At 41.4% G+C, this 20,503-nt stretch overlaps 1 protein-coding gene across 6 annotated transcripts in view; it reads right to left on the minus strand.

Annotated features, from left to right (window-relative positions):
- SETX (senataxin) overlaps positions 1–16,223 on the minus strand; it is a 30,676-nt gene extending 14,453 nt beyond the window's left edge. For 2 of the 6 annotated variants that reach the window (XM_075520027.1, XM_075520023.1), the window contains exons 1-11: positions 16,141–16,223; positions 15,101–15,287; positions 14,092–14,272; positions 12,526–12,736; positions 12,227–12,336; positions 10,054–10,273; positions 9,638–9,757; positions 8,454–8,625; positions 6,837–6,927; positions 1,368–5,948; positions 375–474 (exon numbers count right to left, since the gene is read on the minus strand). In XM_075520027.1, the coding sequence (XP_075376142.1) occupies positions 375–474; positions 1,368–5,948; positions 6,837–6,927; positions 8,454–8,625; positions 9,638–9,757; positions 10,054–10,273; positions 12,227–12,336; positions 12,526–12,736; positions 14,092–14,271 (5,785 nt within the window). In that variant the 5' untranslated portion in view covers position 14,272; positions 15,101–15,287; positions 16,141–16,223. Of the gene's footprint in view, positions 1–374; positions 475–1,367; positions 5,949–6,836; positions 6,928–8,453; positions 8,626–9,637; positions 9,758–10,053; positions 10,274–10,935; positions 11,557–12,226; positions 12,337–12,525; positions 12,737–14,091; positions 14,273–14,353; positions 14,429–15,100; positions 15,288–15,667; positions 15,764–16,140 lie in introns of those variants that run through there. The other 4 variants (XM_075520026.1, XM_075520024.1, XM_075520028.1 and 1 more) reach the window with 4 other exon arrangements.
- Between the last annotated feature and the right edge of the window lie 4,280 nt (positions 16,224–20,503).

Below are 20,503 nucleotides of genomic sequence, written 5' to 3' on the forward strand. Positions count from 1 at the left end.
CATAGCACTGTATAAAAATAGAGCAAGTCAAGGACTATTTTATTTACCAAAAGAAGCTAAAACAAAATCCCAAATGAGCAAGACAAAGTATTCCAACAGCAGTCGGATAACTTTTTGTACTGAACACTTAAGGCACAAATTCCCTGCAAAATACGTATTTCTGTAACGTGCATTCTGTACAATAGCAAATTCAAGACCCTTTCTGTATTTAAAGCAAATAAAAACACTTCTACCTGTAAGTGCTAGCTCATTATAAGGCACTGTCTACTTGAAAATTAGAAAAGGGTTTTGTAAAAAAAAAAAAAAAAACCAAAACCAAACAAACAAAAAAACCAAACCAAAACAAAACACAAACAAAACAAAAAACCTCTTACCTATAAAATCTGCTGTATTCAAGTCAGCATAGAAGTTCTGTAAGTAGAAGTAGTAACTCTTCTCTCTTACTCTCTGGTTTTCTATCCAGTCTTGTGCCAGCTACATGTTGGGAAGTAAAAGCTAAGTAAATATACCCTGAAGGGTTTAGCTTATCAGAAGAATAGCTTATCATGACTCAAAGGGCAAACATACTAAGCAGAAATAAAAGAAAGCTAACAGACTGCCAAGTACAAGACATTGAAGAGTCTTACCCATTTCTTTTTTTTTTTTTTTAATATATGCATACACATTAAACACACACAGGGCAAATGGAAGTGCTTCCTCCTCACCCACCCCCATTTCATGTACTTTCTTACAAAGCTCTTCAAAACAAATGTGAGTTCCCCTGATTGCATTTTCACCTTAAAATACCAGTATTATCCTACTATTGACCTCATTTTCTACCTTATTTCTATGGGAGAAGTGAGGCAATGACTGAACTTGAAAGCATACAGACTTTAATTGAAGGAACACTGCATTTTCTCACTGTTAAAGTATAAACTATTGAAGTTAAGCTGTTTGGAAAAAAAAATACTTCTCAGATTAACCTACCCTCCCACGTAAGTTCTCACCATAAATCAAAACATTACATTCTTACCCTCTTCTTACAGACACTGTCATTGAAAGACCTCAGTTTCTTAAATATTTCTGTTTTAAGCTTTATATGCTATAAAGACAGAGGAACCACCTCCTTTTTCCCTCCTTTTGCATGCTATTGTGGACACACACCAAAAAAAAAAAAAGCTTCACTGAGGTGAATAACACTGACAGTTCCCAATCTTGAACACAACTGTCTAGATTATCTCCCCCAAATCATGCCTCTCTTCAGATCTGTATCTGAACATTTTCAGAACATTTTCAGAAGTAAATAGAGGACATAAAACAGTTTTTAATCTCTTGGTAAAATTTACTAGGGTTGATGAGAAAAAACCAAAAGGCAGATAGCTACTTACTGTTTCAAAGGCATTCAGCATCATCAAGGGGAAAAATGTATTAAAATAGTCATTGTATCCCTGAAATCGGACAGGAACAGAGGCTACCACAGACTGCAAGAGATTACGTGGAGGTCCAAACTGGCTGGAGTTTGCGAACATTTCGTAAGTCCACTTCAGGACTTCATTAACAAAAATACTATGATCATGTTGCTGAGCACCAAGAAAGGAAGAATAAGATGCTTCTCGGCCAGGCCTTCTGGAAATATTTGACACATTGTTGTTCTGTCTGTTTTGCGACTGGAGAACGTTATTAGAAATAGGGGGTTGAGGTACATTACTGAAACTTGGAGACTTGCATGTTTGATTTCCTACTGGCACAGCCACGTTTGGTAGCCTGACTGCCACCGGTTTTGCTGCATTCACTTTGCTTTTTGAAGCTGGCGGTAGCTTTTTAACATCTTCAAGATCTTTGCTGAAGGCTGCATTCCGTGAAGAACTTGGTGAGCTGAAAATTTTGGTAGTGGAAGGCTTTCTTATTTTAGAAGGTGGCAGGAGAGAAGGTTTGGCAAACAAGTGATCTGCTTCTGAGCTGGTGGCTGAATGCTTACTACAGTACTCTCCTAGTTTTTCCACTTTTTCCATACAGTCTTTGTACTTACATTTCACAATACTCGAGGATTCATTCTGCTGAAGGCTCTCGGCAGTATCCATTTCCTCTGGGTTTTTACTAGCTATAGTAGTATCTTGAACACTGCCCTCCTCAGAACATAATTCCATATCCACAGGATCTAACTGAGTTAAAAATAGATCATCATCATCTTCACTGTGTTCATTTGGTTTAGACCCACTTTCTTTTGAAGTTGTCTTCTCACTCTCAGGCTGGACAACGCAACCTTTTCCTGAAGGTTCGTCTTTATCATCTCCAACAAGTGCAGCAGAAGAGAGACTTGAATCCATAGGTACAGGAGGAACCACCATACTGTTATCCTCTGATTTTCTGTTTGAGTCTGAAGAACTAGGCATTTTAGAGACGCACGTCTCCTCCTCCACAGAGCAGCTTTCAAATTTTCTCTCGCTGGCAGAAGGACAAACAGTCTCCTCCCCTTTTTTCTCTCTTCGGTTTTCAACAGGTCTTTCAACAGATGCCAGGTCAAAACTTTTAGGCTTTTGTTTCATAGATTTTGCATCCACTTTGCCACCTTTTTTGATTCTACTCTCAGAATTTCCTGCACGATTTTTCATCCTGACACTTTTCTTGGGCCTTGTCTGCCTTAAAAACTGAAGGTCTTGGCAGGCTAGCAATTTTTTATTATGTTTTATAGACAAATTCTGAGGAGCAATTACTTTAATCTTCTGTTTCGGTGCAACTGCAACTCTCCCAGCAGCTTTACCATAGCTGCGCAATTGTGCTAGACTCTCTAAAGAGCGCTGGGATAAGTCACATGCTTTGCGGGGCGCCTTCTTCAGACCTAGTTTTTCTACAGTTGATGCTGGTGCAGGATACTGCCGAACTTTCCTTGGAGGAACCACAGCAGGCATCGACCTGCCAGCTTGAGAATTTTTTGATGTACTTTGAAGTAGCTTTTTATTTTGTGCTATTTTAAGAACAGGAGGTTTTTTAGGACTTCTTTGAATAGTTCTTGCTACCTTAGATTTTGCTATATTCTTCCGTGGGCTCGTATTATTTTTCTTAAGGGCCAATTTTGAAGCTAATGAGATGTTAGATGTAGATGCTCTGGGTTCAGTCAATTTTGAGTCCAGGGTGAAGTCTTTAGCAACAGTACCTTTGTCTGCAAAATTCTCCAGTTGATCTTTTGCATTTCCCTTACTAATAGATTCTTGCAGTGTTGAACTAGTTACTTCTTTTGTATTATCAGCTTCTTTCTGATGAGAACTATTTCCTACCTGCTTTTCCATCAAGGTTGCTTCTTCTTCCATGGTATCATCACTTACGTAATCCACATCATAACCCCAGTCATTTGTGTGATCACTCAGTAAGCCACCTGAATTACCATCAACCGATGTTGAAACATGATCTTGTTTATACTCTGGAGTTGCTTCCGTACTATACGCTTGAGTATCTTGCCAAACCGAAAAGACATCATCTTCTGTTTCAAATTCAAAGTACTGAGACTCACAGTCTTCCAGTGACAAGGGAGAGCTTGGCTTCTTTGATTCTATTTTGATATCACTATCAGAAAGACAGCTGGAAGTTGAAGGCTGCATTTCAGGGGACACATTTTCATTCATTTTTTTTGTTTCCTCCTTGTCAGCCACATCATCATCTTCATCAGAAGAGTCTGAAATTATAATGACTTTATTGTCAAGGCAATCTGCATCACAGGGAGAGCTGGTACTTTGGCCATCACTGGAAGATCTTACAGCACCTTTCACTTTCCTTTTAATATCACATACATTATGATGTACTGAGCTTTCTTGGCTTGAATCAAAGGAAAAATTGACACTTTTGGCATATGCAGCTAAAGATAATTTACTGAGTTCTCTATCAACCTGGGAGTCTGTTAAAGCATTATCTTCAGAAACCATCTTCACAAAATCCTCCTCTTTCTTCCTCACTGAATTGTTTTCTCTCTTGAAATACTTTGAAAATTCGAACAACCTGTCACTTGATTCACACTTCATTGACAGTGGCCTGATCTGAGAAGCAGGGTTGGATATATCCCTCTTGTTTTCAGAGCTAGATGGAACATGACCATTTGCTGAAGTTTTATCCATACAAAATGTCTTTGAAATTTGACCTTTACAGTCATATTTAACCAAGTCATTTAGATTAGGCTGTTGCTGGTCTGAAGTTTGCATGTCAGTGTCCTTCTTAAACACAGACTTCAACAATGAACTCGATTTTTCTTCAGTGGATGCTTCTTTCAGTAAGGCATCACTAATCCCTGAAAGCACAATACCACCACCTTCATTTTCCTGCATACCAGGTTCATTTTTAGAGGAGCTAGAGCAAACTAGTGGTGTTTCTTTTGATACCTGTTTAGTGGGGACCAGTCTGGATTGAAAAGCACTGTTGACACTTTTCTCCCGTGTACTTTCACAAGTCCTTGAAGACAGAGTATCAACAGAGATTTCATTTTCACACACAGTATTCGCTCCCTGATGTTTATGACAATCTTTGCTTGTACACAGATAGCCAGTGCAAAACTTTAGTTGCTCTACCTCTGCTTTTGAAGCACTTGTTGCTGAACTGCAGTTTTTCAAGTCGCGTGGCTTCGCTGGCTGCAATACTTTTGAGAGCCATTCCGTTTTCTGTACCTTGTTTTTCAAATTTGCAAGTCTATGCACATCTACTTTAAACTTTGAAGAGGAACTGGGAGACATACTGCTTTCCTTTACATCTGAGCTGTAAACATGTTCTGGAGAACCAATACGAGTTTGAGCAGCCAGATGCATTGGTGTTACGGGTCCTGCTTCACATTTGTTTTCCAACTCTCCACCTCTTCTGAAATCTGAATGCTGGGCATTTGGATTAAAGCACTGATTACCCGTATCGCATTTCCCTGCCACGAGACCATTGTTCCTGTTTTCCTGAGCTTTCCCACATACTTTTGTTGCTGAAGAGTTCTGTGGGCAGACATACTCCTGAGTTGTCAAGTTATTAAGTTCCTTTTTATTCATCATGAGGCCTTCTGTGGACGTCCAAGATCTTGAACTTTTAGATGCATCACTACATTCCTCTTCCCAGGCACTCTTTCTTCTAGAGAAAGGGTTCTCTTGACAATCTTCATCTCCGCCTTCCTTCGATGTGACAGCAAGTGGTGAACAATGGTCATCTCTGCCACGTACACTCATTTTGCATCCATCACCATGTGCGCTCTTCTCTTGCTTTATAGAAACGGTAGGCAAAGTTGTAGAGTTTGCATTGTTTCCTACAGGCACAGGGGTATTCAATGCTCTGTCCTTTATACTTCTTATAACATGCTTTAAACACGTTTGTAATTCCTGGGTTTCCTGGATGTTCAGCTGCCAACCTAAAGATAGGTTTCCTCGCAGAAGAAGATTGAGTTTGTCTAGGTATTGCTTGCAAAGAGCATGCTGCCCAATTTGACAACCTTCTTTAAGAAGGCTGCGTATCAGCTGCACACAGGCGTGCTGCACAGAGTTAGAAGCTTGTAAAGATATTGCTGATGAACCTCTCACACAGTGTCCAGATGTTTTTTCAGTGCACCGGGTAAATGCTATAGCTGGAAGCTTGGCACATCTCACCACTGCTTCCACCCATTCTTGGGAGCTAATCCATAGCAAATGCAGGCACCTTTTATTTCTGTGTAGTTCAATAATGGACACCAGGATCAGGAGAAAAAATTCAGAGATTTTGTCACACTGCTGGATTCTTTCATGGAGAGTATCTTTGATTTCCGAGCAGAGATAGTGAATGACTTCTACTATATATGCTACGCCCAAGTCCTTGAGATCCATAAGTGACTGAACAAAAGGGAGGAACCACAGAAATGTGCTGTGATGGACACGCATATCTCTGCCAATATCTGACTGAAGCACATTAGCCAGTGTTTGCATATCTTCATACATGTTGGGGCAGTAGTCCGGACAAATGGCAGTCTTCCATCCAGTATCCTGAAAAATAAATTCAGCACACATCATCCTCACTATGCACACCTGCACAGTTCAGTCTGCCAGGTTTTTTTTCTAGCCATAAAATTTATTTTCTCTCAAATATACATTGATTAAATGATAGCACCTCTTACATCCTAATGTAAGTCAAAATCTAAGTTTAAAAAAATGCAAAAAAAATAAAGATCAAACTAACACAGTATAAGGAACTCATTTCCTAAAATGTACCTTATGAAGTAAGTGTAAAGTAGTACTTCCTTTACAAATCATTGTGAAACCCTCCAAAGATGTTTTTATGCTGACATAATTTAACCTCAGATAATCAAATATACATTTAAAGCCTTTAAAAGACATTTCATAAACACAATGCACCAACATCAAGAGAACACACTCACAAATGATTCCTCTGCTTTATAACAAGAAAAAAATGGTGCCATTTTTGAGCACTGTCTAGCATTTGAGAGCACATCAATGCGTACCTCATTACTCCACACTCGGTATATTAGTTTAGAATACTGAGAAACAAAAAGTAAAATACAAGAACTCAATCAGTAACTTTTCTTTTAAATTGAATTCAGAGTTTTCATTGAGGTACCAATGTTTGTTTCAGTCTTCATACGAGTTCTTGGGCTTTAATACCATCTCTGCCTAACTCACAAACATACTCTTCTTTCCTCTTACAGCCTGAAAGTACCAGGTAAACAAGAAGTGACCAGACTGGCTGCTATTTAAGGCAAACAATAGCGACATACGTTATTTAATATTTTTTCTTTACAACATTACTCGTAGAAACAGGTATCTTCCCCTCCGTATTTTATAGATGGTTTAAACTGACAGTGTCATTCAGTGATCAAAGTTCAAAGAATAGGGAAAGAAAATATTTTTTAATACCTTTTGAGGCTTTTCTGTGTTATAATTATACACAATCTGACTGCAAGTAACCATGTCATCACCGTAGTCTGACTCCGGCTCAGATTTTGTCCTAAAAAGAAATACAAATCATTATAGACTCATTATAGACACAACTAACTTAAACTATAAGAAAGCCAACTGGCAAAGACACAGATTTCACTTTTCAGATACTGACCATGTGACTATAAGAACCTGTCAGTGATAAAACATGCCTATGAAAAGATATCATATTTAAAATTGTAGAGCTTGTTCTATCCTGCTCATAAGAGGCAGGGGAAGCGACTGCCTCAGGAAAAAGAGCTTTCTACCAAGTCATGGATTTGACTATCTAGAACAAACACCCAGAAGACTTCCATTTTCTTTGGGGTTTCTATGCATAAATGCAGCTCAATCATGGCTACATACTCGTAAACTTTGCATGCAACTATTTGAACACAATACTCAAATAGCTTGTTTAACTGAAGAAAATCTCCTTTAATATGCCTTCCTCAGCTATCTATAACGTTATAGACTCTGTGTGTATGAAAATACTGAAAATTTAAGACACTGTCACTCAAAGTTGATTAAAAATATACCGCAGGAAAACAGTAAACAACTGGTATGGTTATCCAGGTACTATTTTCCGCCAACATTTTAAGATTAGACACAGTTTCAGTTTTCAAAAATAGGAGGTGTTCCTAAAGTCTTAGGACCTGGATTCTTATAAAAATCATTAAAAGGGACAGCATGCCAAAAGATGGAGTTCAAGTTTACATAACAAAATTCTGTTCCCATAGAAGCTGTTTCTAGACTTCCTAGCAGTGTACTAACCAACCGCTTCTGCACTGAACAAGCACTTTGCCTAATTAACTTTCTGTTCAGTACTGACAATATTGTCACTCCGAAGTGATTCAAAAACTCCACTTTATCTTAGGATGTAAGTATATGAAGACAAAACCTTTCAAAAGAGTATCTGATGCCTGCTATGTGTTTTAAAGCATTTCCTTTCAGCAGTTCACTATGTTATCCACGCTATTAAAGGGCAGTTCCATGATCCTCATTTTACTACCTTCCCTGAAAGGAATACATGCAGAAAGGGAATAAAACTTTTAAGGCCATACAGTACCATTAAGTAAACCTAATCTTAAGAAATACTTAAGACTTAACACGAGCTGAAAGTAAACTCAAATCAGTTGTCATCTGGAACTACAATAAAATCTAAAACTGTGTCATCCACTGAAAATTCTGGAATTCCCATGATTTTACCAAGACTCTCAGACATGGCAATCTTCATTAAACTTAAGTGCAAGTTGGTTATAGCACTAAGCACTAAATAGTTAGCAGCCTTCCTGATTCAGGAAAAAAATCCTGAAAAGCATAACAGACATCAAAGTAGTCAAAGAGAAGTGAGCGTATATTTTTTGAAAGAGCCTCACAGTTTCAGGGGACCTACTTCACCTTTTCATTGCTTGAAGTTGGCAACATCTGATTTATATACTTGCCATCTCCCTCCCCCAAAACAAATTAATGCAGCACTGACAAGAAAACCAAGATCAAGCTACTACACTACCTGGTATTAAAATCATAAAACTGTTCTAGTCTCTTAATAAAACTGACCTCTTAAAGCTACTGCGTATATTTTTTATTTCATTGTTGTAGCTCACACTGTTGATAATGGTTTGAAAGGCTTGGACAGGATCAATAAGCTGACCCCATACTTTAGATCCGAGCTGATCCAAAATAACCATGAAACAATGCAGCGCTGGCCAGAAGGGGTCAGTAGAATCATCTGAAACATAACAGTAATATTGGGGAGAGTTGAAATGCAAGAGTCCTGTACATTCTTAGACTAAGCTGAAGTTGAAAGTAGTTGGTTTTCATTGATTTTTCTTAAAAACTAATATAAAGATATGTCTTCTAGTGATTTGCAACTATACTTTTTAACCCGGAATGAAGGATTAAAAAAGTCAACCTCACTTATCTGTACAGACAGAAACTGTTCCTTACGCAGTCTTAAATCAACAGGAACCCAGATAACTATTACTAACATTTCCCAACTCTATGAAACCAATTCTTCCACACTGGTTTTTGCAGTGCTGTTCTAAGAAGTGGGTACAACGTACACAGCTATGACAATTTATACTTCAAATTTAAGCTAGAAGCAATTGGTTTTCCTTCAAGTGTGTTCTTCCTTCTTTATCTAAGAGAATAGCATATCCTCAACAAACATGCTAAGCTTATAAAGATCTAGTCATTTAAGAGGCAGCCCTGGTCTTGAGCTCATGTGCCATTCCCAGGCTCTGCCATGGTATGTGGCCTACAAGAATGTCCCAAGGGCTACTAGTCTAAATTCTAAAGTCTAAATTCCCAGCTGCAAAAGGGGTTCCCTCAAATAGATGGATGGAAGAGTCAAATTTTAAGCAAGTTACGGCAATTCAGACAAAGGTGTTTATTTTAGGACTCAAAATTAAAACTTCACGCCACAGTGAAATGCGCATTCCCATATGACCTGTACATTAAATGAAATTACAGATTTGTCCTCCAAAACCTCTAAGTCAGCCTTATGCAAAGCACTGCCATCCATTCTCCACCTAAGAGTTTGTTTGAATGTCGTTTTTCAGAATTTGTCAGTATTGCCCAAATACTGTGCAATATTAGCCATCTTCCAGAAGATAAATAAGCCTCAGTTAAAATCACCTCAGCATTACACTACTAAGAATTTACTCAATTAAACAAGGAAGTTTGATAAAGATGAAAGATAGGCTATGAACTGTCTTAATCTCAGTATCAAAATTGGTTACCAGCTGCTTCCTTCTCCATGGTGTGCAGTATAGACTGCATGAAATCATTTTGTTTGTGTGGGCCCAGTAACAAGGAGTCCATAGCTTGTTCTTCCAGTACCGTTAGCAACATACAAATCCCTACAAAAAAAAGCAACCCGTCCGTATATTTGCAAAAATTTCTTCTAATTTTCACCAAATCAAGGATCATTTTCCAAATGCCATTACCAGTGTAACACTTGACCAAAGAGATCAGCAGCAACACGAAACTAATTAAACACTACCTCACTACTGCAGTTGTGCAACGTTCAATTTTCCCATTTGACATGCCCCAAACTAAACAGCACCTTGAAATAGTAGAGCTCCGACTTGAAAGAAGTGCTTACAAGGTGAGAGAGACTACACATACAAATTCATTTCTGATCATAAATACTCACCTAGCCAATAGTTCTTGTAGTTGGCACTATCATATAAATGAGATGGCAGAAGGATGAGTTTACCCTTTTCAATCATTGAAGAGCTGTAAATATCTGGAGTGTCAAAAAGCCCCAACTCAATAACTCTGAACAAGCAAGTCAGGACTTCCTGTAAGTCATAGTAATCATCCCTATCAACCTTCCCTAAATTCCTTGCTGTTAGGATGGCCCATCGACGAATCTAAGGATTAAAACAGAAATTATATCAATAAAAAGAACAAATAAAAGCACAATGCTGTAAGATTAGGAATCACTGATACTACAAATGGGACAAAAGTATATTTTTACTAAAGTAAGGTCTCATAATTGCAAGTAAGAGTTAGTCTTTTTCCAAAATAACCTTAGAAACCGGCTTATTATACCTACAAAATGTTGGTAACAAAGAAGTTAAAATTCAGGGTAATATATACAAATAAAACTCCTTGGGATTCATGTGACAAAGGGGTAGTATTTGGTTTTGTACTTGCTTTATATTGTTTAAACATTACTGACCAATATTTTGTAATTAGATAACTGTATACTATAACAACAGATGTTAAGTTGCACTGTCAGCAGAGGACACTCGTCAATTCTTACCTTGGTGGAATCATTCTCTGACCTACTGAGAAAACTTGAGTTTCAGCAAGTGTGAAGTACAATACTATTAAATCTTTTACTGTTTCTTAAGACAACTTGTAATTTTGTACTCCACATTGGTGTTTAAGCAAGCCAGTCCTGGAAATGGTACAGCCACAACCTGCCCACCAGCCACAGCAAATGTAACCTGACTCTCCAAAGCTGCAACACATGAGGTGGGAAAATGATGGTATGAACTCACACTCTCCCGATAAACAAACAGCTCACCTGAGTTACAATTCAATACTCCTTTGAGAGTTACACGTCCCAATTCACTTTACACGCCACACAGGCACTTTTCTAAGATCGTGCAAAGAAAGCACTCCATCTCCCTTCAGTATTAACATAGCGCATGAAACCAGGATTCACTGTTCCAACAGGCCCTCCCAACTGCAGCAGGGTGTACGTTCCTAAGTTCTCTGCATTACCACTATTTTTTCGTACTCTTCCCTGTCATTGATACCAGTTTCACTTCTAGGATGTGCATATGTAGTTCAAAGGAACAGCCTTCTTGCAGGATAATACATCATCTTCAAAACAATCTGGAAAAGTAGGCACTCGGACATGTCTGTACTGCTTTGAGAACCTCAGGTCTTTTTTGTTCTGTCCAAGTCCTTTTAATCAGCAAAAACATAGGAGTGTTGGTAACAACCGTAATTGCAAAGCCTCTCAACCCTTTCAACGTAGAGACTTCCAGTATTCCAAATTTCTCTTTGGGTTACTTTCTTAAGAGACTGGATTCAAAAAGAGAGCAGTCTCTACTATGTACGCTAGCATGAACGACACTAAGATCAGCTGACACTTCTAAATAGCATAAAGAATAGAGCTCTCCTGTTTACACTTTCAAATGAACTTTTGAACTCTGACTGTTCAATATTAAAATATCCCGTATGGATTCAGACACAGGCAAAAAAAAGAAAGTCTACAGAGTTTTGAGTTGTCCCACCACAAAATACACAAATTCATTAAAACACAATATTGCCTCCTTGTAATGACAAAATTCAGTGACGATTAGAAGGCATTTCAGAAGAAGTACACTGCTGAGCACCTCTTCTTGCAAGTAACTACACTATTCTCACCTTTTCAATATTTCAGGTTCTGAGTATTACTAAAGTGTGAAAGCTTCTAGGGATGGAGAAAGAACAGGGAAGGAGAAGGGGATTAATACACTAAATTACAAACCCTGGCCCACTTGAGAAGAATTCCATTTGGGAGTATAGGGTGTAAATTTACCGTTTGGTTGAACATCTGTAACTTCTGCTGACTAAATGCAAACAGTAAAGCGATTCTGGAAGTTATTGCAAAAGAAGGGTCTTCTCTCCTTCAGCAAGAGTAACTATTCCTACTGAAATCTCATTTTTATATATATATATACACACACACACAGTTAGAGAAAAATACAGAAAATCAAACACTTAATCCTGAACGCTACTATTTTCATATTCTTGTCATTCAAAATAAGAATCTCTTCTGATGCTATTTAAAACTAAGTTTTAGTGGAACAGAAAAAGTAACTTACCTCTTCATTCGGGTGTACCAAAAAGACATAAATTCCTGGATATTTCTCAAAGACCTGAAAGGAGCTGTGACTTTGTTCCATTCTACAGAGCACTTCCACACACAGCTCACCTAAAAAGACAAACACAGTTATAGTAAGGACTAATTTATACACTCACAAAACAAAACTATTCAGCATCAAAATAAATATAAGATATATACACACACACTGGTACTTCGGTTAACTACTATTTGTTATTTGCAGCTCATTCAGTAGGAACACCACCATTCCCTTCCAACTGTATACTGTAAGATACATACTGACTTTCTCGTGCAGCAGCAGATACGGATATTTCAGTATTTCTAGAAGGGGCACTCGCAGGTTATTCTCAAAATCCGGGCCCACATAACCAGACAGCTGTGTCTCTCCATTCTCATCCACGATAAACAACTCATCATCTTCTCCAGCAACTTCTTGCATGGACTTCTCAATGTGGGCAACAAGACGGGAGGTTTCCAACTCCCACAAGACCTATTCAGTGGGGAAAAACAACTCAAAGTGCATTTGTGAAGAAAGTGATTACAGACATTTATTATCACATGCAGAAACCTTAACTAGACTTCCAAAACTTACAATTTCGTTTTGAAAAGTTTCTTTCCAAGCGTGGTGTGAAACAAAGTTTGGACGTGGCATTCAGATTGTGCAAATCACAAAACTCTCACTTCAGAGTTAAGATTATAAAGTAATTTTTAAGAGAGTGGCATTCAAACCAGAAGCATTTTTACAATTCTGTTAAACATTCATAAACCGTTTCAATAATTATTTCAGGCCATAGGTTAGTCACAAAACTTTGTTCCACTGGCCAATATAAAAAAGCGCACGATACAGAAAATTATCATATTTAGGAAGATGGGAAAAGCCTTTTTAAAATCTTGCCTTCTCACGTATTTTGCAATGTGTTAGTGGAAGGGAGTGGATGTAAATAATGCAAACAGACAGATTTGCTGAATATTTGTAGGCGATTCGGCTCACCTAACATTACTCATCTGAAGTAACTGCTCCAAACCTCAATTAGAAACCAAGGTTATTTCCTACAATTAACAGACACAGAAAGGAACTTTCAGCAGTCCAGTCACTCCACTTATTTCCAATCTATACTCAGATGGGATTGTCCTCCAGAGAAATCTAGCTGACTAATTTAAAGAGCAACCTTTTAGACATCTGTATTATGATCAATTAGCTACAAATATTCATTTTACATACAAACGCACATAAGGGAAAATAAGCTTTCCAAAATACAAAATTGAATACTAATGAGGGAGAGTTACAGAAGGCTTATAATAAAGAGTTTTTAAACTTTTTTGATTGTTTTTAATCGCACAATCTCACAGGCTTGCAAGATCAGATCGCTGAAGTTCAAGCATAGTAGAAAGCTATGAATGAGACATGAAAGCAAACAGAAAGAGGAACAAACCCAAAGCTGAACAGACACCAGAGGAAGTAAGAAAATACATTAAAGAAGTAGAGCTCTTAGGTTTTTTGGCAGGTGTTCTTTTTTTTCAGATGTCAAACCATCACAGCATGAATAAAGTTCAAGCTATAACACCTAGTCAGCAACTCCCCACTACTGTTTTAGTTCTCACCAATTTGCATATATGGCAAACAAGAGGGCCCTGCTGTTTTACGATTCGCTCATTGCAACTCAATACAAAAAAAGCAGACCGTTAAAAAGCAACGTGCCCTGTTCCCAAAAACCAATAAAACACAACCCCTGCACAAAACTCCCCCCTACCCCGAGGCTGGACCACAGAAGCCCCTTCTGAAGTTTTCCTTCAGTTGCGAGTCCTCCCGCTCAGTAACGGGCAGGAGCCAAATCGCTTAATTACCTCATGCAACTTTGGCAATTTCTCCCTTGCTTTGTGGTATTCAACCACACACTCCAGGCAGTAACAGAGATCATCGTTGGATCCTTCAAGATCTTCCAGGGACAACTGTTTAGAAGCATAGCTCTTCAGGAACTCAGTGGTGTCAGAACCACCAGGCGTACACCATCGACATGTGCTCATTCTTTGGATGGAAAGAAGAAGGAATTAACAGAAGTCTAAAGACTGAAAGCAGCAAAGTATTTCCTTTCAGCCACAATAGTACCTAATTTTCAAGTGTGATGAGTTTCAGGATTTACGTAACTCATTAGCAGCGTACATGCATATGTTCTTGGAGATTCTTGTATCATATAGGCGCATGCAATTAAACAAAGAAATACAAATTAAAGCATTAAATGAACATTACAGAAAAATGCCTGCTGAATGGCAAACTATTAAAAGTAAAGCACCGAAAAGAAGTCAAATTACATAATTTTCAAACTACAAAACAACATGTGAAAATTCAATGTACAAACAAAAAACCCCTCGTCCACACTTACTGTACACTTTCCAGAACTACAACGCTAAAGTTTGTTATGCTGTTTTACTGGTATCTGTGGAATCTAGGTCTAACGAGTACAAAATTTAATTAACTTTTTTTCTTAATCTCCTGCTAAAATTTGTAGGTCAACAAATCCCTGTTGTCAAAAGCAAAGGATATTTATGCAGAACTTTCCTGTCTTCGTTATTATTATAGTTAGAAAGCATCATAAAATTGTCACCACCGATTGCCTCCTCTAAAAACAAAAGTTCTTCACTAAGCAGCAACACAGTCATCTCCGATCCTACCAGTCTGAAAAACTCAACAGAATACTGGAAAAGCATGAACACTTGAGCTAACTATATAAAAGGAATGAGGGTAACTGCTTGTTATTTAGCATAACAAGGAAAGCGAAAGGGAAAGCTAGATAAAGAAAAAACCATACATTTCCTCATACATACGGGGGGAAAAAAAACCAATTGTGGTATTTACCTTTGGAAGAGGAAGCTATTTGCTGTGCAGGTGTGCCAGGTCACATGGTGGAAAGGAGAACAGCGCTGCCCTGCAGCCAGGGAGGGGGCTGACGCCTTCAGCCATGCAGGGCCTGGAGTACAGCCCAGCACAGTCTGTCTTGAGCAACCCCTCCCCGGTAACCGAGTCCTGGTGGTATTTCAAAGCTCTGGAGCAAAACACCAACCATCGGAAAGCGGCTCAGTTCACGCGCTACAGACCAAGCAGTGCTTCGGTATTTAGGTTAACACACTTTATCTTAAACACACATTTACCGAAGGGCTAAGTATGATTTGCGTACTTAGCCCTTCTGAATCTGATACTGATATTTTAAATATGAAGTGTACTAAGTTTACTAAAATATTAATATACTAATATGAAATTCTGATACTGAATCCCTTCCTGTCGTTCAAACGCGAGCAATACAATAATCTATCTCACCCCTTTCTAAAAAAGGGGTAAAAATTTATGCACGCGCATTAAGCACGGAAATTGCTTAAACAAACGTACACGGACGCCCAGACCCCAGCCGCGAGCAGATCCCCTCACCGGCAACGCTCCGCTACCGACGGGCTCTAACGGCCGCCGTTGCCGAGCACCGACACCTGCTCACAGAAACGCCCAAGCCCACAGGGAGAAAGCACTTTCGGTTTCCCGGTTTGAGCCGCCGCCCCCGGCCGCTCCCTGCCCCGCCCCGGCGACACCCAGGCCCCCTCCACGACCTCCTCCGCGACAGCCCCGGCCGCAGCCCGCGCGGCTGCTCCAACCGCCGCCGCCCCAGCAGCGCTGCCCGGTCCCGGCGCCCAGGGCGGCCGCCCGCGCCGGGGAACGCGCCACCCCCCTGCTGCCAAGCAGTCCCGGCCCAACCCGGCCCAGCGGGGCAGCGCCTGCCCTGAGGCGGTGTGAGGGAGCGGGACCGAGACAAAGGGAGACCCGAAAGGAACCGGGCCTCCGCCGCCGAGGCGGCAAGAAACGCCAGCGCCGTCACGGGCGGGTGCCCCGTCCCGTCCCTCCCGTCTCACCCCGTTGCCGCCGCAGCTCGCCGCCGCGGGCCTCCCGTCCCGGCGCGGCCGCAGGCCCCCCCTCAGGCCACGGCGCTCCCGCGCTTCCGGTCCGCCGGCGGAAGCGGGCTCCAGCCCTCCCCCTGTGGGCGGGGCCACCCCGCCTCGTGCCATCAAGCCCCACCCCCTCGGGGAGAGCGGCGGTGCCTTAAAGGGGCAGTAGCGACGGGAGAGCAGGGGGCGACTGCGACGGGGAAACTGAGGCACGCAGGGATGTAGGGGGAAAGGGGAGTTGCGCAGCATCATAAACGCAAGCGGTGTCAGAGCCCCAGGGAGCCCAGCTAAGGGCACTGCCTCGAGGATAGAATTACCCAAGTACTGAAATAATAAAACCCCACCCCAAATCTACGATCAAGCCAAGCGCAGGGTGTTCCCCAGCAGCCTGAAGTAATAACAGCTGAGGGGAAGCCTCCTCACAGCCTCCGATGCAACTGAAACCACTCCCGCGTACAGCTCAGCAGCCCCTGCGCCTCTTCCCACACGTCCGGGAACGGGGGGAGGTTCTGTGGCCCCTGCCCGGGGGTCTCGGAGATGAAGCCGCTTCACCCAGGACTTCTGTCCCAGCCCCATCATCTACTGACCCTCCAGGTCACAGGGACGATGCTGTCCCCCAGCCTGGGGGGCTCCGAGGAATCAAACAGAGATTATTTGCCTTTCTTCAACTCCTTGTTTAAGACTTGTGGGAGAAGGGGGTGGAAAAGGCAAGTCCCCGTTTGATCTTCAGCTGCTGCCACTGTAACACTCCTCAACTTTGAAGTGCATCTCTGCTGCAAACACAACTCTTGTAACCCGGCTGTCTCCGTCTTTGATAATGCCACACAGTCGAGAATTTTTGTTTATAACACCATTCAGGCCATTAACGCACCAGGAAAAATGCTTGAAGCGACATATCTGCTTGAATCACCCAAGTTTTTAGGGGACTCGCGGTGCTTTTTAGACTTGAAGGATCTGTCATGCTCTTATTTATAATGCAGCCTGATACACAAAGCTTTGTCAATGTTATTTCCCTCATCATTCTGTGGAGCCTGTTTGGTTTTTTTTAAACCTCTGCACGGAGTTTGCTCTGTTTTCAGTAATATTCAAATACCCACATGAAACAACTGCCTCCCCCGCCTGCGCTCCCACGCGCCTTTATAAGACGATGGCAAAGGGAAAAGCTGCTTTCTTATGCCCTCTTAAGTGCCATTACTCAGCGAAGGGGAAATGATGAACAAGTACTCTCCTCCTCCAAACAATCATTTGTCCATGCACAAAGAGATCACAAACACCAAATTACCAAAGGAGATGCGGGTAAGGAACGGTTGCCCTACTCCCTTCCCAGGGCTGGGGGAAGACGGACGGCGTCTCCCTTTTTTCCCGTGCAGCAGAGGTCAGGTTTACAGTTCCTGCCCTGGCTGACTCACTTGTTAAAAGCAGTTTCTCTGCAAAACAACATATCAGCAAAAGTCTTCCTTTAGCAGTCTCCTACTTTAATGCAAAGCATAAAATAAATCTCGTTACGGAGGCAGAAGTTTATTTCTGAGACATCTACTCTACAAAACTCTACAACCACACAACCATTTGTGCTCTAGCCTGCAGAAAAGTCAGAGGATCTCCATCTTCCAGGAAAAAAAATTGAAAAACACAAACACTTCGATCCAAAAATTCAAGTTCTTCAGCTTTTAAGCTTCTGTTGCGTTGAAAGGCTAAAGTAATTTGGCAGATGCCCAATTCATCGTTGTAAGTCCAGTCGCGTTCAGTGTACTGAACTATGACAATTACGGATGCACAAATAACGCGATACACCTTCAGCCTAGTCGCGTTCCATGAGCTACCACGGCCACACTTAAAAGAGTCTGGTCGCGTTCAACGAGAGCTATCACGGCTAGATTAATGAAGAGTGCAGTTTATTAAAGCAACAGATACACAAGTTCTTTTGGATTACCGGTGATAAATTCACCGTCTGCAAAGACGTGCAAATTCCTACTCCCACCAGGACGTATCTTTTCCCACCTGATGGTTGCAATGGGCCGATATAATCAGTCTGCCAAGAGTGCTACAACGTTTTCCTGTCCCGAATGTGCAGGGGGGTGCCTTACTCGGATGGTCTTTGTTAAGCTGTAAACAACATTGCGAACAGGCAGTCACTACTTGCCCACACAGCTTAACTGATACAGGCCATCCTCGGGCTATACCTTCCCGATACGAATCACCCCATCCGGTGTGGCCATACTTAACGTGTAACCATTCGCGTAAACGTCCCCATTCTCGGTTATTATTAGCGACATCAATTTGTCGCAGCCGCGTCCGGCTGTCTACCTGTTGGTTGAACTGAGCAGCGATAGAGTTTGATTGATCATGTCCTTTTACCCAACCCACGTGTAGCGTCCGCTGTTCTCCCATCTCCAACAGTCACTTCCAACCATCGGTTTGCCAGACTGGAACCCTGTTCACCTGCCAACCATTGACTGCCCACTGGCCTATCCATTCGGTGGCTCCTTTAAAAACAGCATATGAGGCGGTGTAGATATGGCTAGCACCGTGTTGTGCGGCTAGTAGAACTGCTCTAAGTTCCCCTACCTGCGCACTACCTTCGCCTGTTTCAATTAATTTTTCTCCTGTTGCCACTTCCAGTGCTACTGCTTTGTATTTCCACTTACTGTTCTCCCTACGGGATGATGCATCAGTAAAACACACTCCTGTAAGATCACTCTTCCTTTAGAGGAGGCGCTTCCCAAATCGGAGATGGTTTGTTTGGCGGAGACTGGAACAAGAGGGTACTGTCTATGTCTTTTTGCAGTTTAGATATTTTAATATTACCCTCAGTAACTGGCATAATTTAATTAATGCCTTCTAGATAAGCATACTGCTTACGAACAGGGGGCTTCTGGGCAATACCAGCAGGTGGTATTGTTCCCTTACGGACTATGTCCAGGGGCGGAAAGGTCCCCAAATGATCACGTTCTGTTTTCTCCTTATTTGTTCTGTTTGTTTCACTGCTCGCGCTAGGGACAGCAAACCCTTCTCAAGATCCGAATCTCTCCTTTCGGTATCACTGAAAGAGCGGGAGCTAAATTCCAATGGTCTTTTCGGTCCCCCGGCCCCTTTTGCCGTAGGTTGCAATGAGAACTATGTTCACCGAACCCCTATTCTACACGGATAGGGTTGGTCGGGTGCACAGGACCAAGTTGCTGGAATAACCTCAATTCTTTTATTAACAGTTCTAATGCACTTGTATGCTGTTCAGTCCATTCCCATGATTTCCCCTTTTTAAGCAAATTATATAAGGGATGCGCAATAATAGGAAAACCAGGAATGTGTTTGCGCCAATAACTTAAAGCTCCCAAAACTTGTTGTAATTCCCCTATGCTAGATGGCCTTTGTCCATGTTCTGTTCTTTCCAGGGTGTCCTGAAGAACAGAAGCAGCTCCTTCAACCCACCAGACTTGCAGGAATTTAACCTCCTGAGCAGGTCCCTGACACTTTGAGTCTGGAATTTCCAATCCCAAATCAAGCAGTGTCCCCCGAATGCTTTCCATTGTGTCTCTTACACTTTCTTGGCTCTTTCCCCCTATCAGGATGTCATCAATATACTGATATACCGTACTATCAGGTGAAACAGGAATCTGCTAAGATCTTACCCAGAGCGTTGTAAGCAATAGTGGGGGAATGTCCATATCCTTACGGAAGCCTGTTAAAAGTATATTGGATCCCTTTCCACGTGAAAGCAAACTGCTTTATCCTGTTCAAGGAGAGGAATCATAAAAAACATATCTTTAACATCTAAGGCAGCCATCCAGGGATGGGCAGCTCCCTGTACCAATGTCACTCTCTCTGCCATGTTTGGAACTGCGGCAGTCAAAGGTGCAGTATTAGCGTTTAACTGTCGGTAATCCACAGTAAAACGCCATTGCCTGGTTGGTTTCTTTACTGGCCACACCGGTGAATTGTAAGGGGAATGAGTCCTTCTAATGATGCCTTTCTTCCAACTCCGTTAACCACCCCATCAATCCCCATAAGCACTGCTGCTGGCAACGGATATTGCCGAACATTAGTGATTTTAGAGGGGGTAAGGGTAGAGATGTTTGTAACGGACTCAGTTTCACTGTGCCTGATTCCTTTCTATTTCTTGCAAATCTCCACAGAGTTCCATCGGGGAGCTTCCACATTCGCCCATGCAGTGGGTCAAATCCTAGCATGTCAGTGTATGCAGCACCAGCCAATACCTCTGCCCTGGTTAATCTTCATTTGTCTGGCAACCAGAGTGAAATTTTTGCAGTGGCACATTCCTTTTCCACACCATCAATTCCTGTGAATTTAACCCTGCGTTGGCCAGGTCTTATGC

Source organism: Mycteria americana, chromosome 17 (genome assembly GCF_035582795.1).
Source record: "Mycteria americana isolate JAX WOST 10 ecotype Jacksonville Zoo and Gardens chromosome 17, USCA_MyAme_1.0, whole genome shotgun sequence".
Taxonomy (NCBI): Eukaryota; Metazoa; Chordata; class Aves; order Ciconiiformes; family Ciconiidae; genus Mycteria; species Mycteria americana.